The sequence below is a fragment of the Sciurus carolinensis genome, chromosome 3, assembly GCF_902686445.1.
Source record: "Sciurus carolinensis chromosome 3, mSciCar1.2, whole genome shotgun sequence".
Lineage (NCBI taxonomy): Eukaryota > Metazoa > Chordata > Mammalia > Rodentia > Sciuridae > Sciurus > Sciurus carolinensis.
The window spans coordinates 26,351,727-26,377,771 of record NC_062215.1 but is presented as its reverse complement, the minus strand read 5'-3'; the positions used below and the strand labels follow the sequence as shown (position 1 = coordinate 26,377,771).

Below are 26,045 nucleotides of genomic sequence, written 5' to 3'. Positions count from 1 at the left end.
CAAACGGTCCTGCCCTGACTACAGGAACTTTCCTTGATTATTTCCTGACCCTAAGTGACTCTTCCCTGACCTCAACAACCTGTCCTGACCCCAGGGAAACCCCCAACCTTGCCAGGGGTTACCTGGATGAGGTTGCTGATTAAATTGGACAGCAAGCTGAGGGGCATCCTTAAGACATCGAACAAGGACACGGACACGAAGGCCTTCTCGGCGTCCAGCACATTGTTCTCGTCCACGCACACAAACACCCCGAGGGTGATCAGGGTCACCTGTGCAGAGCAGGAGCAAGTGTCAAAGTGGAGTCTGCTGGGTCCCAGTCACCAGGGACACCCTGAGACCCAGGCTGGCTAAGCGGGAGGCGGGAGCCCGGCCCCAGTGGGGATCCTCACCAGGAAGGGGGTGCAGACCCAGATGAAGTTGGATATGGCTTGGAGGTAGGTTCCCTTGCGTAGCAGCCGGAGCTCGCCCTGCCTGATGCCTTCCACCAGCCCCAGGAAGCTGGGCTCCCAGGCATACAGCTTCAGCACCTTGATGCCACCCAGGATCTCACTCATCAGCTTGATGCGCGAGTCCTTGAACTTCATTTGCTGCACCTGTGCAGAGGAGAGGAGGGCAGTGGTACGTTCCCTCCCCTTCCCACGCCTCCTTCCCGCGGGGCTCACGCCTTCCTGACATCCTCATCCAGCACAGCCGCCTTGCCTTCTCCTGCCCGGCCCTCCCCTCCTCCCAGCGCTACCCTCAGGCCGCCATCATGGGCTTCCCAGACCGCTCTACAACTTCCTGCCTTGCGACTCCAAAGGACCTTATGAACCGCAGGCACCCTTGACAACTCTTTCTAGAGGCTGCATTTTTCCTTTCTCCCCCATAACCATCCACACATTCACATGTGCCCCCAGTTAGGCCAGGAGCTTCCTAAGAACATGGATTGCTTATTTCTCTCTTTCAGACTAAGGGTCACCAAGTTGGGACACCAAATAAGTTTATCCATTCAGTCCCTGTTTATTGAGCACCTATTATATGCTAGATGGAGGATATCGTGATGAACAATTCAGACAAGGTGGGAGTCGGTGGGGGAGGCACATAGCAAGAATTACTGGAATAAATGCTCCATTATAAATCATCATGTGCCATCTGAAGGGAAATAAAGGGATGCTGTGAGTGCAGGGAGTGTGGCACATGCCTCTCATCCCAGCGGCTGGGGAAGCTGAGGCAGGAGGACTGCAAGTTCAAAGCCAGCCTCTGCAAAAGTGAGGCGCTAGGCAACTCAGTGAGATCCTGTCTCTAAATAAAATACAAAATAGGGCTGAGGATGTGGCTCAGTGGTCGAGTGCCCCTGAGTTCAATCCCGGGTACAAAAAAAAAAAAAAAAGTTGGGAGAGAGAATAACAGGGAGGGGGCAGGGAACTTAGGCAGTGATCAGGGTGGGCTTCTGGAGGAAGTGAGCTTTATGCTGAGAATTGAAGGGGAAGGAGGGAATTGAGAGGCGAGGAGGGGTGAAGAGTGTTCCAGGAAGAGGGAAGAGCGTGTGGTTGACCAGCGGCACACAGAGCTTGGTACTTTGGAGAAAAGATAGGCCCGCCGGGGTGAAACCTGGCCATACTACAGGGTTGAGGGCTTGCAAGGTAGGAGGGAGCATGCTGGCTGGTCTTGTCTTGTCATTTATTCTACGTGCAGTGGAAAGCTACCCAGGACATCAGTAAATGTTTACAAATGGATTAAATGGCCGTCTGTGCTTGGCACAACATCTTGGGCAAAGTTCTCATTAGAACAGAAGGCCCAGGTTCGAGTCCCAGCCCTGCCTCTCTCCAGCCTGCCCTTATCTCTTTAGGTGAAATAAGAATGTTCCCAACACCTTCTCAGGGCGGCACAGGTGGCAGGACCTAGGGCTTGTGCCGATGGCTTGTGAGTCATTGGTAACAGGGGAGCGAAGGAACCCAGGCTTGTGAACACCGTCCCCCGGTTCCTGGCCAGAGGCTCCAGGCAGGAGCAGCGCAAATTCAACAGCACCCACCTGGTAGGACCGCATCTTCATGGCTACCATCCCATTAATTGGAATCAGCAAGATCAGGAGAGCCACTCCAGCCAGGGAAGAGGGACCCAGCATCTGAGGAGGAACAGGTGGGTCGATGAGACCGACAGACAGAGAGCAAAAGTCTGCAGACAGAACCCAACAGACAGAAACCTCTGACCTGAAACACAATGGGCAGGAAGCAAGACTTGAGTCGGTCAGACAGACAGAAAGCCAGAACGAGCATGACATTGGCGGAAGCAGTCAGTCATCAGACAGTGACAACAGGTAGGCAAGAGCAGGCCTAGAACGCTGCCCATACACATGGGAAGGCTAGAACAGACAGACAGATAGACCATCGCTGCCAGAGCCACACCCACCCTGCCTCTGAGGCCCCCAGCCCTGGTTTCTGGGGGAAGGATCACAGCCCAGGCTGAAGAGGCATAGCTGCAGACACAAGCAGCCCCAAGGTCCCCCCGGTACTTAGGGAAGCTCTTATGTGCTTGACACAGCTGTGCCACCGGCCCAGACTGGGCCTCTCTTGTCCCTTCTGCAGCCAGGTCAGAGGAAGAGGGTAAAGGTCAAGGCTCAAGAATCACCTGCCAGAGGAAGTAGATGGTCAGGATGATCTGCAGCGGTGTTGACCAGATCATGTTGATGAAGGGGGCAACATCCATGAAGCGCTGGGCGTCCACTGACATCAGGTTGACCATTTCTCCCACAGTGGACTGATGTTTGACTGAATTGGTGATGACCAGCGCCTGCAGATGGACAGCACGGGATGGACTAGGCCTGTGAGCTTCTCCCAAGCTGTGCAGGCCTGGCCTCTCCCCGCACCCCAACCTGGCTCACCTTCCTGTAGATGAGACCCGTGATCGCTGTTCGGAACTGCAAGCCGTACACAAAGATGCCGTGGTGATACTGGTTTACGATCAGCGTCTGTATCATGGAGCTCGTGAACATCAGCCCAGCCAGCAGGAAGCCCCACCAGGCCGGGGCAGTGGGGTTTGAAATAAACTGAATCAGGATGCTGCCGGAGGAGGGGAGAGACATGAGGGAGGGTCTGCTCCCCGGTCACTGTCCTCTGCTTCCCCTGTGGCTCCTGCCTGTGAAACCTTGTGGGTGGGGGTTGCCAGCTCTGGACCAGGGTGTGGTCATCCCAGGAGTGTGAAGCCCATGACTGCCACCCTTGCTCCCTAAAGCCTTCATCTCCTTCCCTGTCCCAGATGGACCTGGTCAGGCAGCCCTTATGTCACACAAGGACACATAACCACTAAACCACTTCCCCACCCCTTTTAAAAATATATATTTTTTTGTAGTTGTAGATGGACAGCATGCTTTAATTTATTTTTTTGTGCTGCTGAGGATCCAACCCAGTGCCTCAAATGTGCTAGGTGAGCACTCTGCCACTGAGCTACAGCCCCAGCCCCCGCCCCTTTTTTCTATTTTATTTAGAGACAGGGTCTCACTGAGTTGTTTAGAGCCTCACTAAGTTGCTGAGGCTGACTTTGAACTTGCGATCCTCCTGTCTGAGCCTCCTGAGCCGCTGGGATTACAGGTGTGCTTCACGGTGCCCATTCCTGCCCCTCTTGTCTGTTCCCTGCCTTCCCATTTCAATCACCCACAGAGCTTCCTGTCGTCCACAAACTGCCCTCTGAACACCTGCACTCAGTCTTTGCTCCTGCCTCAGAAGAGGCAGCTCTCCAAGCCAGATCCTGCCTCCCTGAGCTTTGGAGCCCGCCCACCTCTGCAGGAACATGCCCACTGTCACAAGATCTTCAGTATCTTCACCTCCCTGTCAGTTCTGTGCCTTCACTCATTGACCTGACCACATCTCTTCTTGCCAGGACAAACCTCCCCTTGGCCCCACGGAGGCCTCCAGCCATCCTCAGAGCCAGATCTCCCCTTCTGTTGTGGGTAGAGCTGTGTCTATAAAAAGGTAAGTTCAGGTTCTGACCTCTGGTACCTACGAATGTGACCTCATTTGGACACGGGGTCTTAGCATTTGTCATCAAGTTAAGTTATGGTCAGATTTGGCAGATTCTCATTCAGAACCTCTGTGGGGAAAAACCCCAGCCCTGGTGACACTTTGATTTTGGACTTCTGGTCTCCAGAACTGAGGGAATGAATTTCCGTCGTTTCAAGCCTCTCGGTCTGTGGAAATATGTTAGGGCAGCAAACCACAGCTCTCTCTCTCTTGGGCAAGTTTCTGGAGTTTCACATCCCTGTTCCCATGGCAGGCAGTTCACAGTGCTCTCAGGCCCTTCCCCTCTGACCCAGCCTCTGCTCTTGTGAAGGTCACCAATCAATGCCATGTTGCCCTCTACGGGGTCAAGTCAACTTTGGGCACTGGAGGCTGCGCTTCCCCAGGGAGCCCTCTCTGTGTGTTCTCCTTGTTCCGGGTTCCAGCTCTGGCCCCTGGAATCCGTGCAGCACTCTCTGGACCTGCCAGGATTCCTAGGGTTCCGCTGGGGCCCGCTGGCCTCTCCCACTCATGGGCTCTCCAGGGGAGCTGAGCGCCCCATGTGGGAGCTTGGGCTCCCCTCCCACCATGGCTCTGCTGTTGTGATCTCCAGCCAGCTGGGAATGTCCCTTTGGAGGGCCCACCGGCAACGCTGGCCCAGCTTTGCCAGGGCCCAGTTCCCTCTCTTGCCTCCTTCCTGGCCTCCTCCTTCCTCTGAGCTCACCGTTCAGGGAAAGAGCCACCCCCCCTGGTACCTAGGCCGGAACCCAGGCTGCCCTCGACTCCGCCCCCTGGCACACACACCCATCTTCGGATTAGCTCCTGAATCCTGATCTCATGCCTGGCCTGGAATCCCAGGGCACCTGGTTGGTCCACTTCCACTTGGCCACCCTGCCCTACATCCCCCATGCTTTTGGCAGTGCCTCCCGAAGGCCCCTCCCTGGCTTCCTGGCTTTGGAGGCGAGCCTTAGCTCTCTTCCTGTTCCCTGCCACTCCCTCCCGTACCCTTTCCTCCAGGTCTAGAATTCCTGAGTCATGCCGGTTCAGCTCTTTGTGGCTTGGGCTTCTATTTCACCCACTCCTTCCTCTAAGTGTGATTAACCTTCTGAGCTGGCAAGTGTCCCCTGCCATCCCAGGCTGACCCCCTTGCCCTTCTCGGGGCTTTTCAGATTCCTGGTGCCCCTCTTCCTGCTGTATTCTTATTGAACCATGGTGGGCTCTCCCCTAAGATCTCAAGACCGTAACTTATTCTCTCTGCCTCCCTAGTGTCGGGCGCCATTCTGGAACCCTGGGGGCTCAAAATGTTTTTGTGGAATGAATAAGGCACACATGGAGGGGCAAAGGTGTGAGGAGGCTCGCCACCCGACCTGGCATTTGAGAGCACCTCCTAGTCCAAGCCTCATGTGACCAATGTGAGTAGCAGAAAGAGTATTTTAGCTGGATGGAATTCAGAGCCCTGAACCAAAGTCTGACTCTTTTTACCACCTGCTTGCCTTTGGCCAAGTCACTTCACCCCTCTGAGTGTCTTCTTTCTCATTTAAAAAAAGAAAACAGGAATACAGAGCAGGGGTGGTGGTGCGTACCTATAATCCCAGCAACTCGGGAGGGAGGCTGAGGCAGGAGGATTACAAGTTTGAGGCTGGCCTCAGCAACTTGGTGAGCCCTTGTCTCAAATTTTTAAAAAAATTCTTTTTAAGGGCTGGGGGTGTGGCTCTGTGATAGAGGACCTCTGGGTTCACTCTCTAGTACCAACAATAAAGAAATAAAGTAATACCAGCACCTCCCAACAGGAGAGGCTGGGAGGTGCTGGTATTACTTTATTTTGTTGGAGAGGCTTAAAGAGAGAGTCTATGAACGAATCCACCACAGTGCCTGGTCCACAGAATGTACCCAACAAATACAAGTGGAAGGAGGGTGGGAAATAGCTGTCAAGACAATGTCACTTGCCAAACTTCACACAGGAGATGCCAACTCCTCAGTTCCTGGCTGGAGGACTGAATTGCACTATATATTGTCCCCTCCCCTGGGTCAGCCCTTGGGGGCAGCCAGCAGCCCAGCCCTCCCCCCAAGGAAGGGCCACAGCAAGAGGGTGTGAGACCTGAGTAGCTGCGGGTTGACGAAGGACAGCAGGTCCAGGACCAACTTGTAGCAGGCGCTGATGAGGAGGCTGGACCTAAAGGTGGCCAGCAGGGCCCATAGGAAGGAGGCCTCTGGGGACCTAGGTCGGTGCCCCAGCAGCACCTGGTCCTCACCGGAGACTGTCTTCCCAAATGCCGCTGCAGCCTTGGGTCTGGTCGGGGGAGGAAGGAGCAGTGGGTAGGCATGGGCCCGTGGGCCTCATGGGAGTGAGGAGGGAGAGGGACAGACAGCAGGCGGATTCCCCAGGTGACTCTCCGCAGGTGCCAGGGGGTTTCTGCAGGGTGGCCAGACGGCTCCTTAAGGATCAGCCCAGCTCTTTCCAGTCTCTGGCCCTCTCCTTGCCTCCCCCAGGGGGGCTGCTGAGATGGAAGGGGAGAAACAGGCAGGATGGCTAGCGGTGCCGTCTCGGGTCGACTGAAAGGGAGGGTCCGAGGTGGCGTAGAGGAGCAGGGAGCGGTGCAGCAGGCGGACACGTGTGGGGCACGGGCCTCCTCACAGACTCCACACCCTCAGAGCCAAGGTACTGTGAACCCAGCCCAGGTCCCTAGTAAACGTCAGAGGTTCTGGGCTCAGTAAGCATTGAAGCCCCCAGGTTGTGGGTGAGAGGGAAGCGGGTTTAGAAGTGGGTGAGGAAGGAGGACCCTGAGCCCTAGCTCTTTTTGCAGGAAAGTTGGCCAGAGAAATGTCTGCGGGTCTTTGATGGAAGGTTATAAAGCCCCCTCAACTGGAGCTTCCTCCCTTCCAGGCCCTGCCTCCTTCCCCTTCTGAAGGAAGTCCCTGGAATCGCCTCTCGTCAGGCAGGGTAGAGCAGTGGTAAGAGCAGGACCTCTGGGCTGGACAGCTGGGTGGGGACCCCAGTTCTGCTACCATCTGCTGGTGGACCTTGGGCACCACAGTAAGTCTCTGTGCCTCAGTGTCCTCTTCTGTACCATAGGGGTGACAGACTCTACCTTGTAGGGCTTCGAGAGATTAAATGAGCTCATCTCCATGCTAAGGGCCCAGGGCAGAGTGTCACCAGAGTGTCAGCCTCTCTCTTGCCCTTGACAGAGTTGGGGAGAGCGCCCCCGCCAGCCTATGCATGTGCCTGAAACAACCTGAGGTTGCTGGGATGTCCCCTGGGCTGCTCTTCTCCCGGCCCAGTGTCTGATTGCTCCAGCTCTACCTGCGTCACTGCAGGGAGCCTGGGAGGAGGGTGGGGCACGGGAGTGAGGGAACACAGAGGGCACAGGGACAAGGGGCCTCACCCTGCTGCTTGCTTTTGCTGCCTCTTCCATTCCTTGAGCAGCCGCTGCACCACCATGTGGGAGCAGTCCTCCTTATTCAGGGACCAGAGGTCCTGATCCACCAGGGGACGCCGGTAGCCGAGGATGGCCATCCTGGGCAGGGAGGTGGGGGCACGTAGGCAGCCTCACACAGGGTTAGGATTTAGCTGCCTGGAGCTGGGGGCAATTGTCTCCAGGGCCCCAGGATCTCCAGAACAGGGGGCTTCCTCCAGTGCTTCCACCAGGGGAGACGTCTCTTCCATTCCCACAGCGAGGCTGCAGGTCGCTGCCGCCTCCCTCCCGAGTTCCCACTCTGTCCCGCTTCTCCTCCCCAGGTGGCCCATCTGCCCCCAGCCCTGGTGATGAAATCCACACGGGCTGCGGCTGGATGAGGACAAGGTGTGGGGTGGACTGAGTCCAGCCTCAGGTGCTTCCTCAGTGCCGCGTGGCTGATGAGTTGTCACCCAGGTCACAGACACAATTATCCGCTCAAGCCGCTCTGAGGGGCAGCCAAGGAGATGACGGGATGCAAGCTTATCCCAGATGGAACAGCTCAGAACTAATTACAATCTCCTTTCAGCCCCCTGGGCTCATCAGCCCTGCGGCCTGCCAGATGCAGGGCTGGCCGTTAGCCTGAGAGAGAAGCTGGGCCTGGACTGGCCTCCCCGCTCAGCACCCAGCCCAGAGGCCTCGCCTCAGCCTCATCTGCTCCATGCCCACGGGGTTCGAGTATGGGGAGGGGGCCGGCCGGCCCAACCGCTCAGGTCCTGGACTTCTGGCCTGCTTCCCCTCCTCGCTCTCACCTCCTCACCCTCCCCTCCCACTGGCCCAGGCTGGAGAAAGGACCAACTCACCCTGTGAACCACCCGAAAGACAGGCGGGAGAGGAAGCCAGCACTGGCCTCGGGGCTGGGGTTCTAGAAGGTGAGAGAATGGGACAGAGGGAGTCAGGAGTGCCCATCAGCCTTTAAACGCTCAGCTGAGGCAGGGATGGCCCTTGCACCCTCCCCGTCCCAGGCCCGGGTTATAGGTTGTGGAGATGATATATCCCCCTCTGAAGGGGTAGGAAGGGCGGGGAGCTGCTGGTCAGGGCAGGGCTGAGAACGCTGTGGGGCTCCCACCCTCTCCCTGGTCAACTCACAGGGTCGTCATTCTCTGGGGAGAAAAATGGCGGCTTCTCCCTGAAGCAGGACACGATGAGGGCGGAAAGCAGCAGAGCAAAGGAGATGTAGAAGGTGGTGAAGCGGAAAGGGTCTGAGATCTTGCCCTGGGTGCGGAGAGGGTGGGGGGTGTCAGAAGCCCCTGAGAGGTCCCCTGTCCTGGGGAGTCCCTTGGGGAATCAGGTTCCTCTGGGGTAGAAGGCAGAAGGTGGGGGGTGGTGAGGGGTGCTTGGGTCCCCACTCAGGATTCTGTGAGGTACGAAAGGATGACAGGGACTGTGGCCTGGTGAGGACCTGCCCTGTGCCAGACATCGTGCTTGCCTAACCAGGCCGACAACCCACACTCAGGAAAGCGTATGGCAGGGCTGGGGGTTGAGCCCGGGGGCGCTCTACCACTCAGCCACACCTCAGCCCTTTTGTTTTCTTTATTATTTTTTGAGAAAGGGTCTTGCTCAGTTGCTCAGGTTGGCCCCAACTTGTGAGTCCCTTCAGCCTCCCAGGTTGCTGGGATTACAGGTGTGCCACCATGCCCAGCTGAGGAACGTTTATGAGGCCCATTCTGCCATGAAGACAAGAGGCCGCAAACGGTTCAGCGACTTACCCACGATCACACTGGGGTGAGTGGGCTGTTCAGAGCCTGTGCTCCTAGCTACTCTACTTGTCTGCCTCCCTCGGAAAGGAGGAAATGGGGGGCACTCGACTGACCCCAATGTTCCATTCCCGCCTCCACCACCACAGATCAAGAGAGAGGCCAGGAATTGAATCAGGGGGCGGAAGGAGAGCAATGTAACATCTCTTATGTGGCATCTCCATACATGTGTTCATGACATGACCGACCCCCTCACTCAACATTGCACTTGGTGGTGGTGGCTGTGGCATGGTCCCCTGAGCTCCCAGGAGCATCCCACATTGGCTCATCTTTGACCCATTTCCCTGCGTTACACGGTCCTCCCGTCTCCTGCCTGCTTCCAGGCAGAGATGCAGCAAGCACGGAGCAACACGGAAAGCGTTGAACGGAGGGTTGTGGGAGAGAGGAGGGGTAGCAGGAAGGGGCCTGCAACTCAGCAATGACAGTGAACCCTGAGGTCACCCCCAGCCCTGGCCAGACAGGGCTAGACCAGGCAGGACCGCCCCCACTCCGCACCCCTTACCTCTGCTAGGACTGAAAGGATCTTGGAGCGGAAGGGAATGATGGCACAGACCACACACAGGAACCAGAAGATGATGAGGACCCCCGAGGACTGTACCCCTTGCAGCCGCTCGTACTGGATCAGCAGGGTGGCCAGCAACTGTGCAGGGAGGGTCGGGGCGGCTTGACCAGAGCACACACATCTGGCCCGGCCTCCGTTCCTCCCCAGCCCATGTGGCTGGATGTTTCTGGAGTCGCCCCTATGCTTTCCTGAGCCTTCTCCCCAGAGTCCACGGACCCCCCCATCACAATCCACAACCCACTGGAGACCTCCCCACCCCGCCTGCCGGGTCCCGCACTGACCATGGTGATCCCCACCACCAGGGGGCTAACGAAGAAGACAGGTGGAGGGGCCCAGCCCTGGACCAGGCCATGGAAGGAGTAGAAGAGGTCGGCCCAGGAGACGCACCACAGCAGGATGGCCAGGGCCTGTGAACAGGGCATGGCTTGAAGATTCCTTAGAGGCAGGGGCTGTCCCTGCTGGGAAGGGGTCTTTGTTTCTGAAGCCATTAGAAGCCACCAGACATGCCTGGGCCTGGCTCCAAGGGCTGGGAGGGACCCTGGCCAAAAGCTTCTTGGGGGTGGGGATGGGATGCTCTGTTGGTTGGTGAACTTGCTAGAACTTCCCCAAGCAGGGAATGTCCCAGTCGGCTGCAGGCCTCGCCCGCGGGCAGGCTGACAGGGCGGGGTGGGGAAGCGCAGGTGGGGCTTATTAGAAGCAGACTCCCCTCAGTCCCAGCCCCACCAGGAGAGCCCTGAGCCCCTGACCGTCTTGAGTCTGGACAGGTGTGAGAGGACGATGTAGCCACGTCGGTGGTGCTTCAGGTAGAGCAGGTAGCAGGGCAGAGCAGCCCACAGGTAGATGCAGGGCACCCAGACCAGCAGGGAGTTCTGGAAACAGGGTGTGAGGTCGGGGCTGTCCGTGTACACTGACAGGTTGGCGTCCTGGGGACAGAGAGAACAATTCAGGGCTGTGGCAGTCTCCTGAGGAACTGGGTTCTCCCTCAGGGAGGCGGCTGGACCAGGGAGACACCCCGTCCATCCAGGATGGGGGGTGGACCAGAGGACAGCCGAGGATGAGCGCCTGAGCACGCACCTGGGCAGGTGCTGCCCCAAAGGTGAACGCGCAGGGAGAAGGTGGCTGCCCTCATCTCCCTCGTGGATTAAGGCAAAATTGAAGTGCAGTAAACGGCACCCATTTAAAATGTACAATTTGGATAGGTGTGGTGGTGCGCACTTGTAACCGCAGTGAATTGGGAGGCTGAGGCAGGAGGAGCTCAAGTTTGAGGCCAGCCTCAGCGGCTTAGTGAGGCCCTGTCTCAAAAAATAAAAAAGGACTGGGGGTACAGCTCAGTGGAAGAGTGCCCCTGGGTTCCATCCCCGTATCAATCAATGAATGTACAATTCAATCAATTCGACAGCTGCATGTGCCTGCAAAACACTGACACAATGAAGATATAGAGAATATTTCCATCATCTGCAAATTCTCTTGGGCCCCTTTGCTGCTCATCCCTCCCTGGCTGATCTGCTTTCTGTCATTCTAGATCCCCCCTCATTTATTTATTTATTTTTCTGGCATGGTGCTGGGGACTGAGTACATGTTAGGCAAGCACTCTACTCCTGAGCCACATCCCAGTCCAATTTTTAATTTTATCAACCTAACATTTTCAAAGTTTCAGAGCCCCCTTTCTCTTCAGGTGTCCCCAGGTCAGGGCTTTTCTGAGCCTTAGTCGCCTTTGCCTTTACCAGGGGGATGCCTTGCTGTCCCCCAACTACATTGCTGGGTGGGCATGAGATTCATAGGAAGAAAGGGAGGTGGGGAGATCTTTGCAAATTACAAATCCAGGGTGAACAACTATCCCCGGCTGGGTTGCATGCTCCTGAATAGCCACATCCTGGGAAACTGCTCCTCTTGGACAAAGCTGTATGATAAGTCCCCTCCTGGTCACCCTCTTGTACATCTCTTGGATTATAACTCACCTAGACCCTCTCTCAAAATAAAAAATAAAAAGAACTGGGGATGTAGCTCAGTGCTAAGGTGCCCCTGGGTTCAACCCCCAGTATCAAAACCCAAACCCAAACAACACAAAATAACTACACCTAAGAATATTTTTGGGAAATGTCGGGGAAATAAATTCATTAATAGACACCTGCTTCATTGAGATTGTTTCTTCCAAGGCTGCTGATATACTAATCTTCCCACCTCCGCCTTCTTACAAAGCATTAGATGTTCTTTAGAGAAAACTCAGAAAATATAAACACCCACAGTCCCATCCACCTAGAGACAACCGTTGCCTGAGGATATAATCACCTATCTTCTATGCTGATTTAAATAACTATCATTTTAATTTTTACCCAAGTTCCACCTGCACATAAAGCTTTTTTTCTGTTTCTCTGATAATTTGGTTTCTGTCGTTCAAATTGGAGGTTCCCCAATTTGCAGAGGTTCTTCATGCTTGACGGTCTCAACACTTCTGAGTCACTAAAGAGCAGACGGCACCCCGTGAGCTGTGCAGGGTTTAGCTTGCATAGTGATCAAGAAGGAACCTGGGGGCTGGGGTTGTGGCTCAGTGGTAGAGCGCTTGCCTAGCATGTGTGAGGCACTGGGTTTGATCCTCAGCACCACATATAAATAAATGAATAAAATAAAGATCTATTGACATCTTAAAAAAAAAAAAAAAAAAAAGGAACCTGGTCATTTTGAGAAGAGCCCCTCCCCAACTGGCAGCATCTGAAGGTCTTTTCTCTGGGACCAATTTGGGTATGAGGCTGGGGGCTCCAACCTGCAGTATGTAGACCTGCACTGAACCGGAGGTGGCTGGGGCTGATCTGGCCTGGAGCGGGGGCAGGGTAGCAGCCTGGGTGTTCAGACCTGTCCTTACACATTCTCCTGCATTCCAGCCCCTGCTTTCTGCCCCGCACCCCGCTCCGCAGCCCCGTAAATCCTGAGCTTTTCCAGACCAGCATGGATATTGGTTCCCACTGTCTCCCTGTCCCAAAGCGTTGATGTCTTGTCTGCTGTTATGGCTTCTTGTCTTTGTCCTTATGAGATTGAATCTTTTATTGCTTACTCTCATTCAAGTGGAAAATCAGGAAGGCCTGGGGATAAAGTCCCATGTTCAATCCACCCTCTGGAACCAGAAGTCCCTTCAACACACTGCACATTAAATAGGCTCCCGCTGTCCTTCATGCAGGACCCACCCCACAACAGGGTGAGCTTTCCCCCACCCCTTGGAAGCTGCTCATTCCTGGCCTTCCTCCTTCCCAGGCAAGCTCTTCTTGCTCTGTCTCTTCTTCCTCCTAATGGGCCCTGTGCATTCCGGACCCCATCCCCAGTTCTTACCTCGCCCCAGCTTCATCACCACTCACAGATTGTACTAAGGAGCCCCAAATCCATAGCGACAGCCCTGATGCCCTCCTGAGTCTCGGCCCCCACTTCCTGCTGCCTCTCAGATGGCCTCCCATCTGTCCTCAGCCCCTCTCACTCCATGCTCATTCGCTCCCCGCCAGGACCAGCACCCCCCAGCCTTGCCTGTCTCTGCCAAGGGTGCCATCGTTCTCCCAGCCACCCAAACGCCCACGGAACACTAGGTCCTGTGAATTCTTGGTGAAAGAATAGCGGCTGGACAGGTCCTGGCTTCTCCCCCCGTCTTGTGAGAGGTATGACCTTGGGTGCCGTAGGGCACGCCTGTAATCCAGCATCACGGGAGGCTGAGGCAGGAGGATGTGGAGTTGGAGGCGCACCTGGGCAACTGAGCAAGACGCCCTGTCTCAAAATAAAAAACATCAAAAGGGCTGGGGTGTAGCTCAGTGGTATAGGACCCTTGGGATCAATCCCTGATAAAAAAAAAAAAAAAAAAAAAAAAAAAGTAAGACCGTGGGCAAACCTCCCCAAACCTCCCCTCTCTGGGTCTTGGCTTCTTTAAGATAACGCGGGGAAGATGACGTGTCCCGCCTGGCGCTCAGCATCCCACCAGCCCTGGTGCTCATCTCCGCATGAACGACAACTATGGGGTCTCTTCCCTTCCCGTGCCCTGAGGACCCAATCCTGGTCTTCTCGTTCATCCCTGGTCACTTGTCTCAGTCTCTTCACTGGCTCCCCTCTTGGTGTGAGTGTCCTGGGGTTTAGTCCTTTTCTCGTCTCCTCCTTCTCATCTGCACGTGCCCCCTTGGTGCTCCCTCCTATCTGTCCCCTCAAGTTCAGCACCTCTCATACCAAGCTCCTCCCAAATGACTGTACCATTGATAAGCCAATGACTTCCAGGTTTCTCTCCAGCCTACTGCTCCTCACATACAAAGGTCAACTGGACACCTCACTCAACGCACCCTGTGATAGCCTAGAAGGACCTGCACGGTGTCCTTACCCCGACCTGTGGCCTCTCTCACTGCCTCTGTGCTTCACTCTCGCCATCCACCTCGTCATTCCTGAGCACACACTAGGCAGATGCCTGCCTCAGGGCCTTTGCCCAGGAGGCTCTCTTCCTGGAACGCTCCTCCCACACATGCCTAATTCTTTCTTCTTTAACAAGCCCTCTCTGACCACTCTGTTGATTGCTGCCACTGGCCTCCCACCCTACTTTTCCCAACTCCTCACCTTCTCTGTTCTTTTTTTCTCTACAGCACCTACCACCTAACATGCTATGTAACTCACTCATTTACTATGTTTTCTTTCATCTTCTCCTGCTACCTGTAATACCCTCGAAGGAAAGAACCCTTATTTCATTTATTGATGTATCCTAATTACCTAGAAGGGTATCCTCATTGCCTAGCACATAGTAGGTGCTCAGAAAAAGTTGCTTAAATAACTCAAATTAAATATTTATTGAAGAAATGAATGGACTAACAAAAGGATAACACTGTACCCTTCCTCCAAACCTTCCATGGCTTCCTACTGTCTAGAAGACCAAGTCCACACATCTTATTACAGTGTTGACAGCCTGAAATGGTCTATGGGGGCTTTTTCCCCCTCCTTGTAGTACTGGGGATTGAACCCAGGGGCACTTTACCAAGGAGCTCTTTTTATTTTGAGACAGTGTCTTGCCAAGTGGCCTGGACTGGCCAGGAGCTTGTAGTCCTCGTGCTTCAACCTCACAACTCAGTAAGGTGACAGGCCTGGGCCACTGTGCCCGGCCAACCCCACCCTCTTGTATTTTTCAATTTCAAGATAGGAAAGTTGTCGAGGACGGTCTCAATCCTCAACCTGCCCCAGCCTGCCGGATAGCTGGACTGCGCCAGGCCGTGAGCTATTGAATTCTGTGGGCCTGAGCTCTCAATCTTCAGAAAATATCTCGGGGAAGGGAACTGGCCTGCATGCTGCCTCCCTTTCTGCAGACTGCCTGCCTTCCTTAATCCCAGCTGGCCCCCCAATGCCCCGGCCACTGCTGCAGAATGAAGCAAACCTGCAGCGGCTCAGGCTGCACCTGGAGCCAAGTCCCAGTTCCCACCCAGGAGGCCCCTTAGGCTTCTCCTCCCTCCTTCCTTCCCACTAACCCTTTCCCTACAGCCAATGCCCTTTAACTCAGGGAGGAAGTATGGGCCCGCTCAGCCCCTGCCTCCTGCATCCTGAACACCCTTTATTCTCCAGCACCTCCAGTAGAGCCAACAGCTACGGAGAGAGCTATTCCCTGGAGAGGCATTCTTCCCAAGGACGATGCTTTGGGAGGGGCTGCTTTGACTCAGGCAGTGGGCTGGGTGCTGTGAACTTAGTAGCCCATGGAAAGCCCCGTATGTACGTAACCAGGAGCACGCTGCCATGGGGCATTCCATTCAAGTCAGAGCCGGGAAGCCAAGATTGTACCATGTGCATCTTATATTCCAGAGGCCTATTAAATGTTCAGTATTTACTCAAACTCTGAGAACCAAGCACACACACACTCTTGCTGAGCCTTCAAGACATTGGTCAGAGAGCTGGGTCCACCACTAGACCTAGTTAAGAACTCTGGGAGGGAAAGGAAGCAGACAGAGCTAATCTGGCCCCAGCCAATTTTTCTGCCCCCCATTTTAAGAACATTCCCCCCCACCCTTGGTACCAGGGATTGAACCCAGAGGTGCTTAACCACTGAGCCACATCCCTAGCCCTTTTTATTTTTTATTTTGAGACAAAGTCTTCCTAGTTGCTTAGAGCTTCACTAAGTTGCTAAGGCTGGCTTTGAACTTGTGATCCTCTAGCCTCTGCCTCCCAAGCCACTGGGATGACAGGCATGCACCACTGTGCCCGACTCTAAACATTTAAACTCTAAACATTTCTAAAATTCATGTATAATATATTTACAGAAAAGTTCACACATCTGAAGTGTACATGTCCATCTATTTTTCCACCCCCCGGGGTTTTGACTGTGTAACCAGCATCCCCAGCAAGAGACAGGACACTGCTGGCAGAAGCAACTCTTGTCCCTCTCTAGTCCCTGCCTACCCCAGTGGGAACCCCCGTCCTGACCTGGATCAGTGTTGCCCAGTTTGGACATGGTACTTGTCTATCCTGTCTGGCTTTCCTTCCCTGACATTGTGGGGATCATTCCGGAGGGTGCGGTGAGGGCAGAGCATCCATCTTTGTTCCTGTTCGGGCTCCACTGTGTGCACAGCCTGGCTGCTGGATCCATTCCGTCATTGGGGGGTGGCCCCACCCAGACAGACTGGGCCTCAGCTCCCACAGGTAGCCTCTCTGGGGCACCCCAGCTTTGACTTTTCCTTGCTGTGTCCTAGGTGGCCTTTACGACCACACTGACATGAGCGTCATCCGGTTGCTGCCTGAGAACAATTTCCAGAGGTGTTTGACAGAGGGATCTTGTTTATGAGAGAGAAGGTGGCAGCAGGTTCAAGGACACCTGACAGCATGGGGCTGGGACAGGAACCTGGCTCTGTGATGCAAGGTCACTGGGACCCGTGTCTGTGAACACATGCTCTCTTCCACAGCAGGGAGTGTCCTCGCCTGCTCTGCGCCTGTGCTGCCCCGCACCCTCCAACTCCCAGCACAGGGCTCCATAGGCTGGAGCAGCCCAGGAACTGCAATGACTGGCAGGGAGGGTGTGTGCAGGGGCTGGAGTCCAAGTGTGAGGGCAGGACGGGGATTGCTTCCCGGCCAGGCAGGTGGGACTTTTTAAGGCTGGTGGGACATGGCCACAAGAGAGCCCCGTGCTGATGTGGAGGACCCAGTGTGGCTCTGCTCCACCGCTCCAGTCACGTAACTGGGATCAGCTCCTTCCACCTGTGTCCCCATGCGCGTGATGGGAGCACGGACAGCCCCCCGGCCACCTCCCCACAGGGCAGAGGATGAACTGCCCGGCACCTGGATCTCATGAGGCAACACCTGGGGAGCCTGTGGTGAACCTCAAGCTGTTGGATCTTGCTTCATTTCACTGAGGATGACATTGTGGCCACAACCAAGTGACTTTGGGAAGTGTGAGGACAGGATATTCTCTTTGACCTCTGGCGATCAGCCTGCTCTCCTTTATTTATTTATTTGGCACCAGGGCTCGAAGCCAGGGGCACTTTACTCCTGAGTCACAGCTGCAGCCCTATTCTGTATTTTATTTAGAGACAGGGTCTCACTGAGTTGCTTAGCGCCTCACTGTTGCTGAGGCTGCCTTTGAACTCGCGAGCTTCCTGCCTCAGCCTCTTGAGCCCCTGGGATTACAAGCATGTGCCACCATGCCCAGTCATTCCCAGTTCTTTTTATTTTTAATTTTGAGACAGGATCTCACTAAGTTGCTTAGGGCCTCGCTAACTTGCAATCCTCCTGCTTCAGCCTCCTGAGTCACTAGAATTACAGGCATGTGCCACCGTGCCTGGCTCACTCCTTTCCTTTAGATAAGTATGACCCAACCGGGCGGGGGAGGGCATCCCTAGGATGCAGCAGGTACTTGCCCACGCCTGTGTCTCTCCATTGTCCCCTCCAGAGCCCTTGTTAGGACATGTATGGGACATGTCATACACGACAGGTCCAGAATTGCACCAGCCCCTCCTCTGCAGCCCGCCCAGTTCTGTGAATGGCAACTTTCCCTCCTTTCTTCTCTCACCCAGGCCAGACTCTGGATCACCCCTGTTGTCTCTTTCCCTCATACCCCACATCCAGTCCCTCAGCAATCCTGTCCACTCTACCGTCAGGTTATCTGGTTGAAATCCACCACAGTGCTATAGTCCACTGTCTTATCTATACAAGGCCTTACCCGGTTCGCCCTGGTTCCGCCTGATGCTCCCCGCCTCCACTCTCGCTCTGGGATTATCTCCACAGTCCTGTCCCCGTTCTTCCTGCTTCTGCCCTGCCACTTGCCCTTCAGTCTTTTGTAGCACAACAGCTAAAGAAGCCTGGACAGGCCTGAGACAGGCCACACAACTGTCATTCTTTGGGTTCAAACCCACCAAGGGCTCTCCACCCCTCAGAGTAAAAACTGAGGTGAAGGCCTGGTATGGACCCAGAGAGCCTGCTATTAGCACCCCGCCTGTCTGACCTCATCCCCTCACGCCCCTCTCTCGGTCCCTCCCGTGCCCTGGCCTCTGTGCTCATCTTCAGACACGGCATGCCTGCTTCCTCCTCAGATGGAGCCTTTTCGTGGAGTTCAGCCTGCCTGTTCCTAATGTCAACTGTAACTCAGTCCCCACCCGACTCCTCTCTGCACCGCCTCCCTCTTAACCCATTCTATTTCCCTCACAGCTCTTACACCTTCTCTCATGGGATAGAATCGAGTTATTTAGTTCATGTATTGTTTTTCTCCTCCCACTAGAATATGCATTCTCTTCTTAGAAGACAGTTGTTTTTATTTTATTTTTTTGGCACTGAGGATTGAACTCAGGGATGCTCAACCACTGAGCCACATCCCCAGCCCCCTGTTTTGTATTTCACTTAGAGACAGGGTCTCACTGAGTTGCTTAGTGCCTTGCTTTTGCTGAGGCGAGTTTTGAACTCGCCAGCCTCTTGCCTCCATCTCCCGAGCTGCTGGGAGGACAGTTTTATAAAGGATAAGTTCTGTTGACCATGATGCTCTAGGTCGGGAGAAGCCCTTGGCACAGAGAAGGCACGCAGTACGTATTTGTTGAACCAAAGAACAAACGAACAAAGGAATGAATGAGGGTGCCCCAAATCCCAGCATGGGGCAGCTTCTTGTCCAGGAGCAGAGCACGCTCTCTCCCTGGCATCAAGGCCACGGGCCAGGCAATCCGTGGGGCCTCTAGTCCAAAGAAAGTTACATAGATAAATGAAAGCAAGTACAGGGTCATTGAAGGTCATTTCCTGGACCCCATAACATTCTCCCACCGAAACCCTTCAAGGCAGGCGGGAGGGGGGGCTCCTCAAGCCTCCCCTGACATTGCCGGTCTGAAGGGCACCAGCTGGGAGGCAGGCACTGGGCCACAGCCCCCGCTCCATCTCACCCACACAGTTTCCACAGCAACAGCAGCTTCCTTAATGCTGCGATTAAACAGCTGGATGGGGCTGATAAGGAGGAAGGTCCAGCACCTAGAATGGACCACATGGTGGAGGCCTCTTCACCGGCGCTGAGTCAAAATCCCTGCAGACTCACCCACTGCAGGTGGGGTGAGGACCCTGGAGCCCTCTGCAGTTCTGCCAGGGACTTCCCAGCCCTGGGGCCCCAGCCTGCTGACTGACAGGCTCTGTCATGAGAAGTCAATATGTCCTTAATCCTGTGTGGTGGAGGAGGGAGGGGCACAGATGCTGAGCAGCTCTTGAGGTTACAGATTGTCCCTGGGAATTGATTGACGAGATCATTTATCTCAGCAGCAATGGAGGTGCAGAAAGGGAAGGGGTAGCCCTGATCCCCCTCCACCCTCACTGAGCTACCCTGGCTGAAACAGGAAGCTTTGGAAGGAAGGACCCGGGAGGCCCCAAACTGACTGCACTGGACCAGTGTGTGGCTCACAGGCCTAACTGGCAATCCACCTAGAAAGGGCCTGCTGGTCCACAGTGGCCTTGGATAACTGAACTCCAGTGTGTGCCAGAAGTATCATGTGATGTTCATGACACCTGAGACCCAGAGTTGATGCAGTGGAGCTTCGGAGTCCTAGCCCCTGACTGGGTTTGTATGGGGCTTCCTCTACTCCCTGAAGGGCTCCAGTAGAACATTCCACCTGCATCCGGGTCACCTGAAACATTGCAAGTCTTCTTTTAGTCATGCAGTGTGTTCTGGGAATTGGGGACAGATGCCAACACTGGGGTAATACACTAGCTGGGGTTCTGGGAGTTCTTGGACTAGAAACCTGAGGATCCAATTAGAAGGAGAAATCCAATCCAGGGTTAGGCCCTATCTCCAGCACACCCTGCCCCACCATCCCCACCCCCTGGACTGAGCCTCAGGAATAAGAACAGCTGTAGGTGGGGGGTGGGGGGGAGTGTCCAGCCACCCTAACCAGGATAGACCCAGCTCTCATCCCTTCTACGGGGGTCCCGCCCCTGGGACAGTCCCATGGTGTGGGGGTTGGGGAACCAGAGCCCAAGTACTTCTCTGGAGTAGGTCAGCAGTAGTTCCCACTGGGACTGCCCTTCCTGGAGGCCAGATGGTTCTCTGAGACCACTTCCCTGTTTGGGGTTGGCAGACAGTCTCAGCAAAGCTCCCTCCGCAAGGCCACTCACCTGACTCACTTCCTTTCCTGTCTCTAGCCTTCAACCCAGGCCCAGGGGACTTGAGAAGCCAAACTAACACCAAAGGGACTACATTTTCCTACTCAAAGGTCACCAGCACTAGATTTAATGTCTCCAGGATGGAGGGAAGAGATTCCAAGGGTCCCTGACCTGGAAGGTGAGACTGGGCTCCTGGGAGGAGCAGGTGAGCTTCGGTACCCCGTAGGCTAAGGAGTGTCCACCTCCCGTCTGCCTACCTAAATGGCTCTGCCATTTCCAGCTTTCTCACAGCCTTGCATGTCACTGTCTTCATCTGAGAGCTAAACGCATGAAAAATGAACCTTGTCCATTACTTGCAGTTGCCACCTACTCATTCTGGGAGACTCTGATACCCTAGAACCCCTAAATTTGGAAGACCTTAGTCATGGCCTTGGCCCCCCAGCCTGAGGCTTATCCTCTCAGAATCATCACTGTTCAACTCCACACCTGAAGGCAGCCCCAGAGCCTGCCTAAGCCCTGCTAGAGCCCAGAGAGGGTGAGCAACCTGTCTAAAGGCACACAGCTAATGGACAACAGAATTGGTCCTTGCTAGAGCATAGCAGGAGACACAGGGAGATGGTCCTTCAAGCGTCCAGGGATTTGCCCCTCTCTAGGGTGGGTATGCAGCAAAAGCAACAGTCAAGTGACCTTCCCCTTACTATGCAGGGGACCCAAGGGCCTGGACAAAAGCTGCCACTAAGAAGACTGATGTTGGGAGTAGCGAGAGAATTAGGAAAAGAGAAGACTGGCAATTTCAGAGAAGGAACAAACAAATCCCCTTTGGCTAGACCTTCCTTCTTCCCAGTTGGTCCCAGAATCTCAGGACAAGATCCTTGCCTGGCTTAAATCCCCTTTTCAGCATTCCTGCCAAGTGGTCACTAACTATATGCTTACATGCCCCGGGTGACAGGGAACTGACCCCTTATTAGGCAGTCAGTGCCATTTTTTGGACAGTTGTTATGGTCAAGATCTTTGGATTTCTCAGTTTCCTGGGGTCATCGGATTAGTTCTGCATATGGGCCAGCACCTCCTGAGAGCAAATAGTCCTGGGTCCCTCCTTCATGTACTCACCTCACCCTTGGGTGCTGCCCAAATTCTATTGCTCTGTACAGAGGGTAACCCTCCATGAAAGGTACAGAAGTTCAGAGTAAAAGTAAACAATGACCTCCTTTGTTCTAGAGTTTTCTCAGCCCTCACGAGTCGTGGGTTAGTTTGATCCCATAAGCCATCCTTTTTTATTAAACATTTTTTTGGTGCTGGAGGTTGAAGCCAGGGCCTCACACCTGCGAGGCAAGCATTCCACCACTGAGCAGCATCCCCGGCTCTGTCTAGCATGCATTTTGAGATATGGTCTCACTAAGTTGCCTAGGCTGGCCTCAAATTTGGGATCCCCCTTGACTTAGCCCCCCAGGTAGCTAGGACTACCATGCCTGGCATACAATTCATTCTTTTGGAGTTGATTTCCACACACACTCCCAGGGCACACTCAGAGAAGTTCGTAACCTGCCATGAGAGGCAGGAGGACACGGGGAGGGGAGAGAAACTGATACTGAAAAGAAAGGGAGAAATCATGCATGCAGCACGTGACATGTGTGAGCGGCCAGGTGTGTGCGTGCCTATGTCCAGGGTGTCATGGATGTCCCCCAGTCTCCTACCCTCAGGGTGAGCTGGGGCTGAGGCTGATGGATTTAACCAGAATCAGTCTCCTGATCCCCAGTAACATCTGAAATGGGAACCCCTGGCCCAACAGCCCAAGAGTCATTTTCTTGTAGATTATCCCAAGTCTAACATTCCCTGTGACCCCATTTCACTTTGTCCTCCCTCTCTTCCAAGGAATACCAGGACCTGCCAGCCACTGAGAGTTTCTTGATTCTCAGAATCATTTCTCATCCCCTATCTCTTTTGATCCCCACAAAAATCTTGCGAGGTGAATTACTTCCCCATTTCACAGGGGGAGAAAGCAAGACTGAGGATAAGCTAGTGAAAGGTTTGGCAGAGGAGGCCCGAACACCCCAACCCTCCTGCCTTCCCCTCCTGGTTCAGACACTTCCTGGCTGTCCTGAACCACTTCCCGCAAGGCGGGTCCCCACAGCCCCTGAACTTCATGATATGCTATGCAAATGAGATGCACAATAGCGTGCCACAACGAGTAGCTCAGAACTCTAGACTTTTTGGGTAACAGCTGTAGCCGAGGCTCCAGCCTCCATTCTGAAAACCTCTGAGAATTAGCTGGAAGAGCCTTTCAGCCACACTAAGTGCGGCAAGGAACAGCTTCCAGGGGCCATTGGGTCACATGAAAGAAGGAGGATGCTTCAAGATTGGGATGTGCTGGGGAGTAGTTCCTTGTCATTTAAGGTAATCAAGCAGAGACCCTGTGAGGAGGTCATAATATTGAGACACTTAACTCCTGCTGGGTCTGAGATCCTCAGAGGAAATACCTGTAGCAATAAGGAGAAGTTCAGGGCCCAAGGGGGTCCAGGGCTCAAAGGTGTACAGTCAGGCAATGGCAAGGTCGGCAGGCACCATGTCCCAGTTCCTAGACTGTAACTGATTGTGGTGTAATCTTTCTTCCTCCACAGTGAGAGACTGGGTTAACTGCTTCAGGTCCCCAAACTCCAACACTCTCGGATTCCACAATAGATTATGTGCAAGGGTGGAGACAAAGAGTATCTAAACTTGGTGTAGGAAGGGAGTCCCGAGTTCCCCAGCTCCAGGTTCCATGAGGATCGCCTCTGAACAATTCTAAGTGCTCAGGGTCTCAGTGTTACCCAGGAACAAGAGGACCATGCAACTAAGGCTTGGGTACAACTTCTGCCTGGTCATTCTGGCACCATGACAGGGCTATGCTCATACCAGCCAGGGCCAAGTTAACAGTGAACAGAAGTACATTAAAAAACCAAAGGTTACAACCTCTAGACTCTGGTGATACGTGGCCAGTTTGGCTGGGTGATAGATGGGGCTAAGCAAGAAGGGTAGTGGCAGAGATGTTTCATCATTTTGATTAGCCCTTCAGTGACCCGAGAGAAAGAGACACCTTCAAAGACATTACAGGTACTTCATTGCTCCAAGCTTAGAAAAATAGCCAGAATGTGGTGGCACATGCCTGTAATCCCAACTACTCAGGAGACAGAAGCAGGAGGATGGCAGGTTCAAGGCTGCCTGGGTCACTTATCAACACCTATCTCAAAATAAATAATAAAAAAGGTCTGACCATGTAGATCAGTGGTAATGTGCCCCTGGATTCAATCCCCAGTAACAACAACAACAACAAATTTGTGTAATGCCTTCAAATCCATCCAAAATCTTAAATACCAGCCTAAGATACCTTAAATAACAAACCAGAATGTGGTTCATGATGCACGTGCACACGCATGCGCATACATGCACACACGCACTCACACATGCACAGGTATATAGCACACACCTAAATAACACCCCACCATCACCCCTAGCACACAAACACAGGCACACATGGGGCACACATGTGTACACACGAGGCACATAATGTACATATACTCAAAATGGGAAAAAGATTAGGATTCTGAGTTTGGATTTGAGACCAGCCTCTGTTAAGCAGCCCCTGGACGACCACAGATAAACCACTTTATTCTGAGCTCCATCTGTGAAATGGAGACCACACCAACCCTGGCCTCAGCTTGTAGGAGGGCTCTTAGGCAGTTAAACCTACTGTACCCAAACTCTGCTAGGTGGCAGGGGTCAACACACTAGGCGTCTTGGAAAGGAAATTAGTGAGAGTCACGAAAGGCCTCCTTTGTTATCCCAACTCTGCCTCCATGGAACTAGGTGACTTTGGTCAAGTCTCTTCCTCTCTGGGCCCCTTGCCCCCATTTGTGAAAGGACAGTATTGGACCTGAGGAATCCTGATGTCCTGTGTTGGTAAGGGCCTGTCTCCAGAGTGGGGTTTGCTTTACTCTCTGGAGTCCCTGGTGGGAAGGATGACCTGCTCATGGACCTGAAGGCAGGTGGCTCTTGCCCAGAGATACTGTGGCAGGAACTCTTGCCGAAAAGGATGGGGCCCTGCAGAGCCAGCCTTCCAAAATACCTGGTTGAGCAAGAGCTCTGGATGCCCTGGGGTCCAGGGCAGAGGTGCAGGGTGGCCAATTAAACACTAGTTAAATGATCAGGGGCTGGAGGAGCCACCAGGAAGGCGCTAAAAGCACCTTGTGCAGAATGGGGTCAACCGACCAAGGGGCTGGGGCCAGCAGGCATGTTGGGGCACTTCCTGGGGTGCCAGGCATTGCGCCTGTCCTTCATGCAGCTGGGAAGGGCAGGACAGGGCAGGACTCAGATGTTTCCATGCTGGTGGGACCTGTCTGTGGGCAGTGTGGCCAGACGTGGTGGAGTTCCCCAGTTTCAGGTTCCACGAGGACAACCTCTGTACAGTTCTGAGCATTTGGGGTTTTGCTGGCATGCAGGAACAAGGAGGCCCATCAGAGCTCCATTCTTGGAGCCTCGTCGCCCCCTCCCGGACGCCCCAGCCATCTAAGGGCTAGCCCATACTGCCAGTCCCTGGATATGTGCCGCTCCCGCCCCTTCGCATTAAGACAGGAGAAGGGGACCTGGAGCCCCCCCCCCCCCCGCCCCCCCCGCCCCCCCCCCCCCCCCCCCCCCCCCCCCCCCCCCCCCCGCCACAGCGGCCTCTGAGCCCCGCGCCTTACCCAGAACTTGGAGCCAAGCTCCCCAGAGCCGCACAGGCTGTCCATGGGGCCGAGGCGCAGCGGCGAGGAGGGCAAGCGCGGTCCGGTGCAGCCGCTTGCAGAGCCACAGAGCCGGCGCTGGGAGCCGCCTCCGCTCCGCACTCTGCCCGGCCCGCCCCGCAGAGCCCCTACCCTGGGCGGTCCAGATCCTGCTTTTCAGTCCCAGCCGATTGCGAAAGCGCCACCATGAAACGGCGACGCACAGAGGGACTTTGCGGAAGGGAATGGAGGGTCATGGACACAGTGACAGCCCCTTCCAGTGGCCCCAGGATTGTACCAGAGATGCCCCTCTAGATCCCTCTAGATCCTGAGGCTGATAGGCGCACCGCAGAGTTTGTTTCCAACCAGTGTGGGGGGACAAGAGCACACACGTGCCCCCACACTGAATACTCTGTGGGAGCTGAGGAACCAGGGAGACATGGAGAGGGATTCAGCAACCTTCCCTCTTCAAAAGAAACCCTTCATAAAGTCGTGATGTCAGTTTCCTCATCTGTAAAATGGGAAGAACTTGTGGGCTCCAACAATAGAAGGCTACCTACTTCCCCACAAGTTGCCAGAGACAACTGGTAGACACCAATACATTGTGCAGTGGTGTGTGCTTGTGTATGTTCAGTGCAGGGGGTGGGGGCGGGGAGTGGAGTTCCCAGCAGGGTCCAGATTGTGGCCTTCTGTGATTCTCTGAGGCTCTGTGGCTCTCTGGTCTGGCCCAGAGTTTCTCTGTGCCTCCACTTTTGCATCCGTAAAATGCTGATGATCATAGCAGAATCTTCTTCATTGGGTTCTCTGAGAATTCAACGGGAGAAGTACGTAAAGCACTTTGTGTGGCACACTTAGACACCAGCATGTGTTCATTTCTTCTTTCAACCTGGCCTGGGGTGTGGGCTGGGCATAACCCACTCGGCTATGCCAGGATCCCTCCATCTCTCACTTCTCTAGTCACACTTTGTTCCCTAATAGGGTCCCAGAAACCACTCATTACCCCTTCTTGGGGTTGAGAA

General features: G+C 54.4%; 1 protein-coding gene across 1 annotated transcript in view; it reads right to left on the bottom strand.

Moving 5' to 3' along the window:
- The window catches only part of Abcc3 (ATP binding cassette subfamily C member 3), a 50,318-nt gene extending 25,183 nt beyond the window's left edge, over window positions 1-25,135 (bottom strand). Inside the window, exons 1-13 of the mRNA XM_047543682.1 lie at window positions 25,009-25,135; window positions 10,489-10,665; window positions 10,024-10,149; window positions 9,683-9,820; window positions 8,513-8,638; window positions 8,227-8,288; window positions 7,355-7,486; window positions 6,070-6,261; window positions 2,861-3,038; window positions 2,608-2,769; window positions 2,012-2,104; window positions 390-593; window positions 123-269 (exon numbers count right to left, since the gene is read on the bottom strand). Coding sequence (XP_047399638.1) covers window positions 123-269; window positions 390-593; window positions 2,012-2,104; window positions 2,608-2,769; window positions 2,861-3,038; window positions 6,070-6,261; window positions 7,355-7,486; window positions 8,227-8,288; window positions 8,513-8,638; window positions 9,683-9,820; window positions 10,024-10,149; window positions 10,489-10,665; window positions 25,009-25,053 — 1,782 coding nt within the window. The 5' untranslated portion in view covers window positions 25,054-25,135. The remainder of the gene's footprint in view (window positions 1-122; window positions 270-389; window positions 594-2,011; window positions 2,105-2,607; window positions 2,770-2,860; window positions 3,039-6,069; window positions 6,262-7,354; window positions 7,487-8,226; window positions 8,289-8,512; window positions 8,639-9,682; window positions 9,821-10,023; window positions 10,150-10,488; window positions 10,666-25,008) is intronic.
- Between the last annotated feature and the right edge of the window lie 910 nt (window positions 25,136-26,045).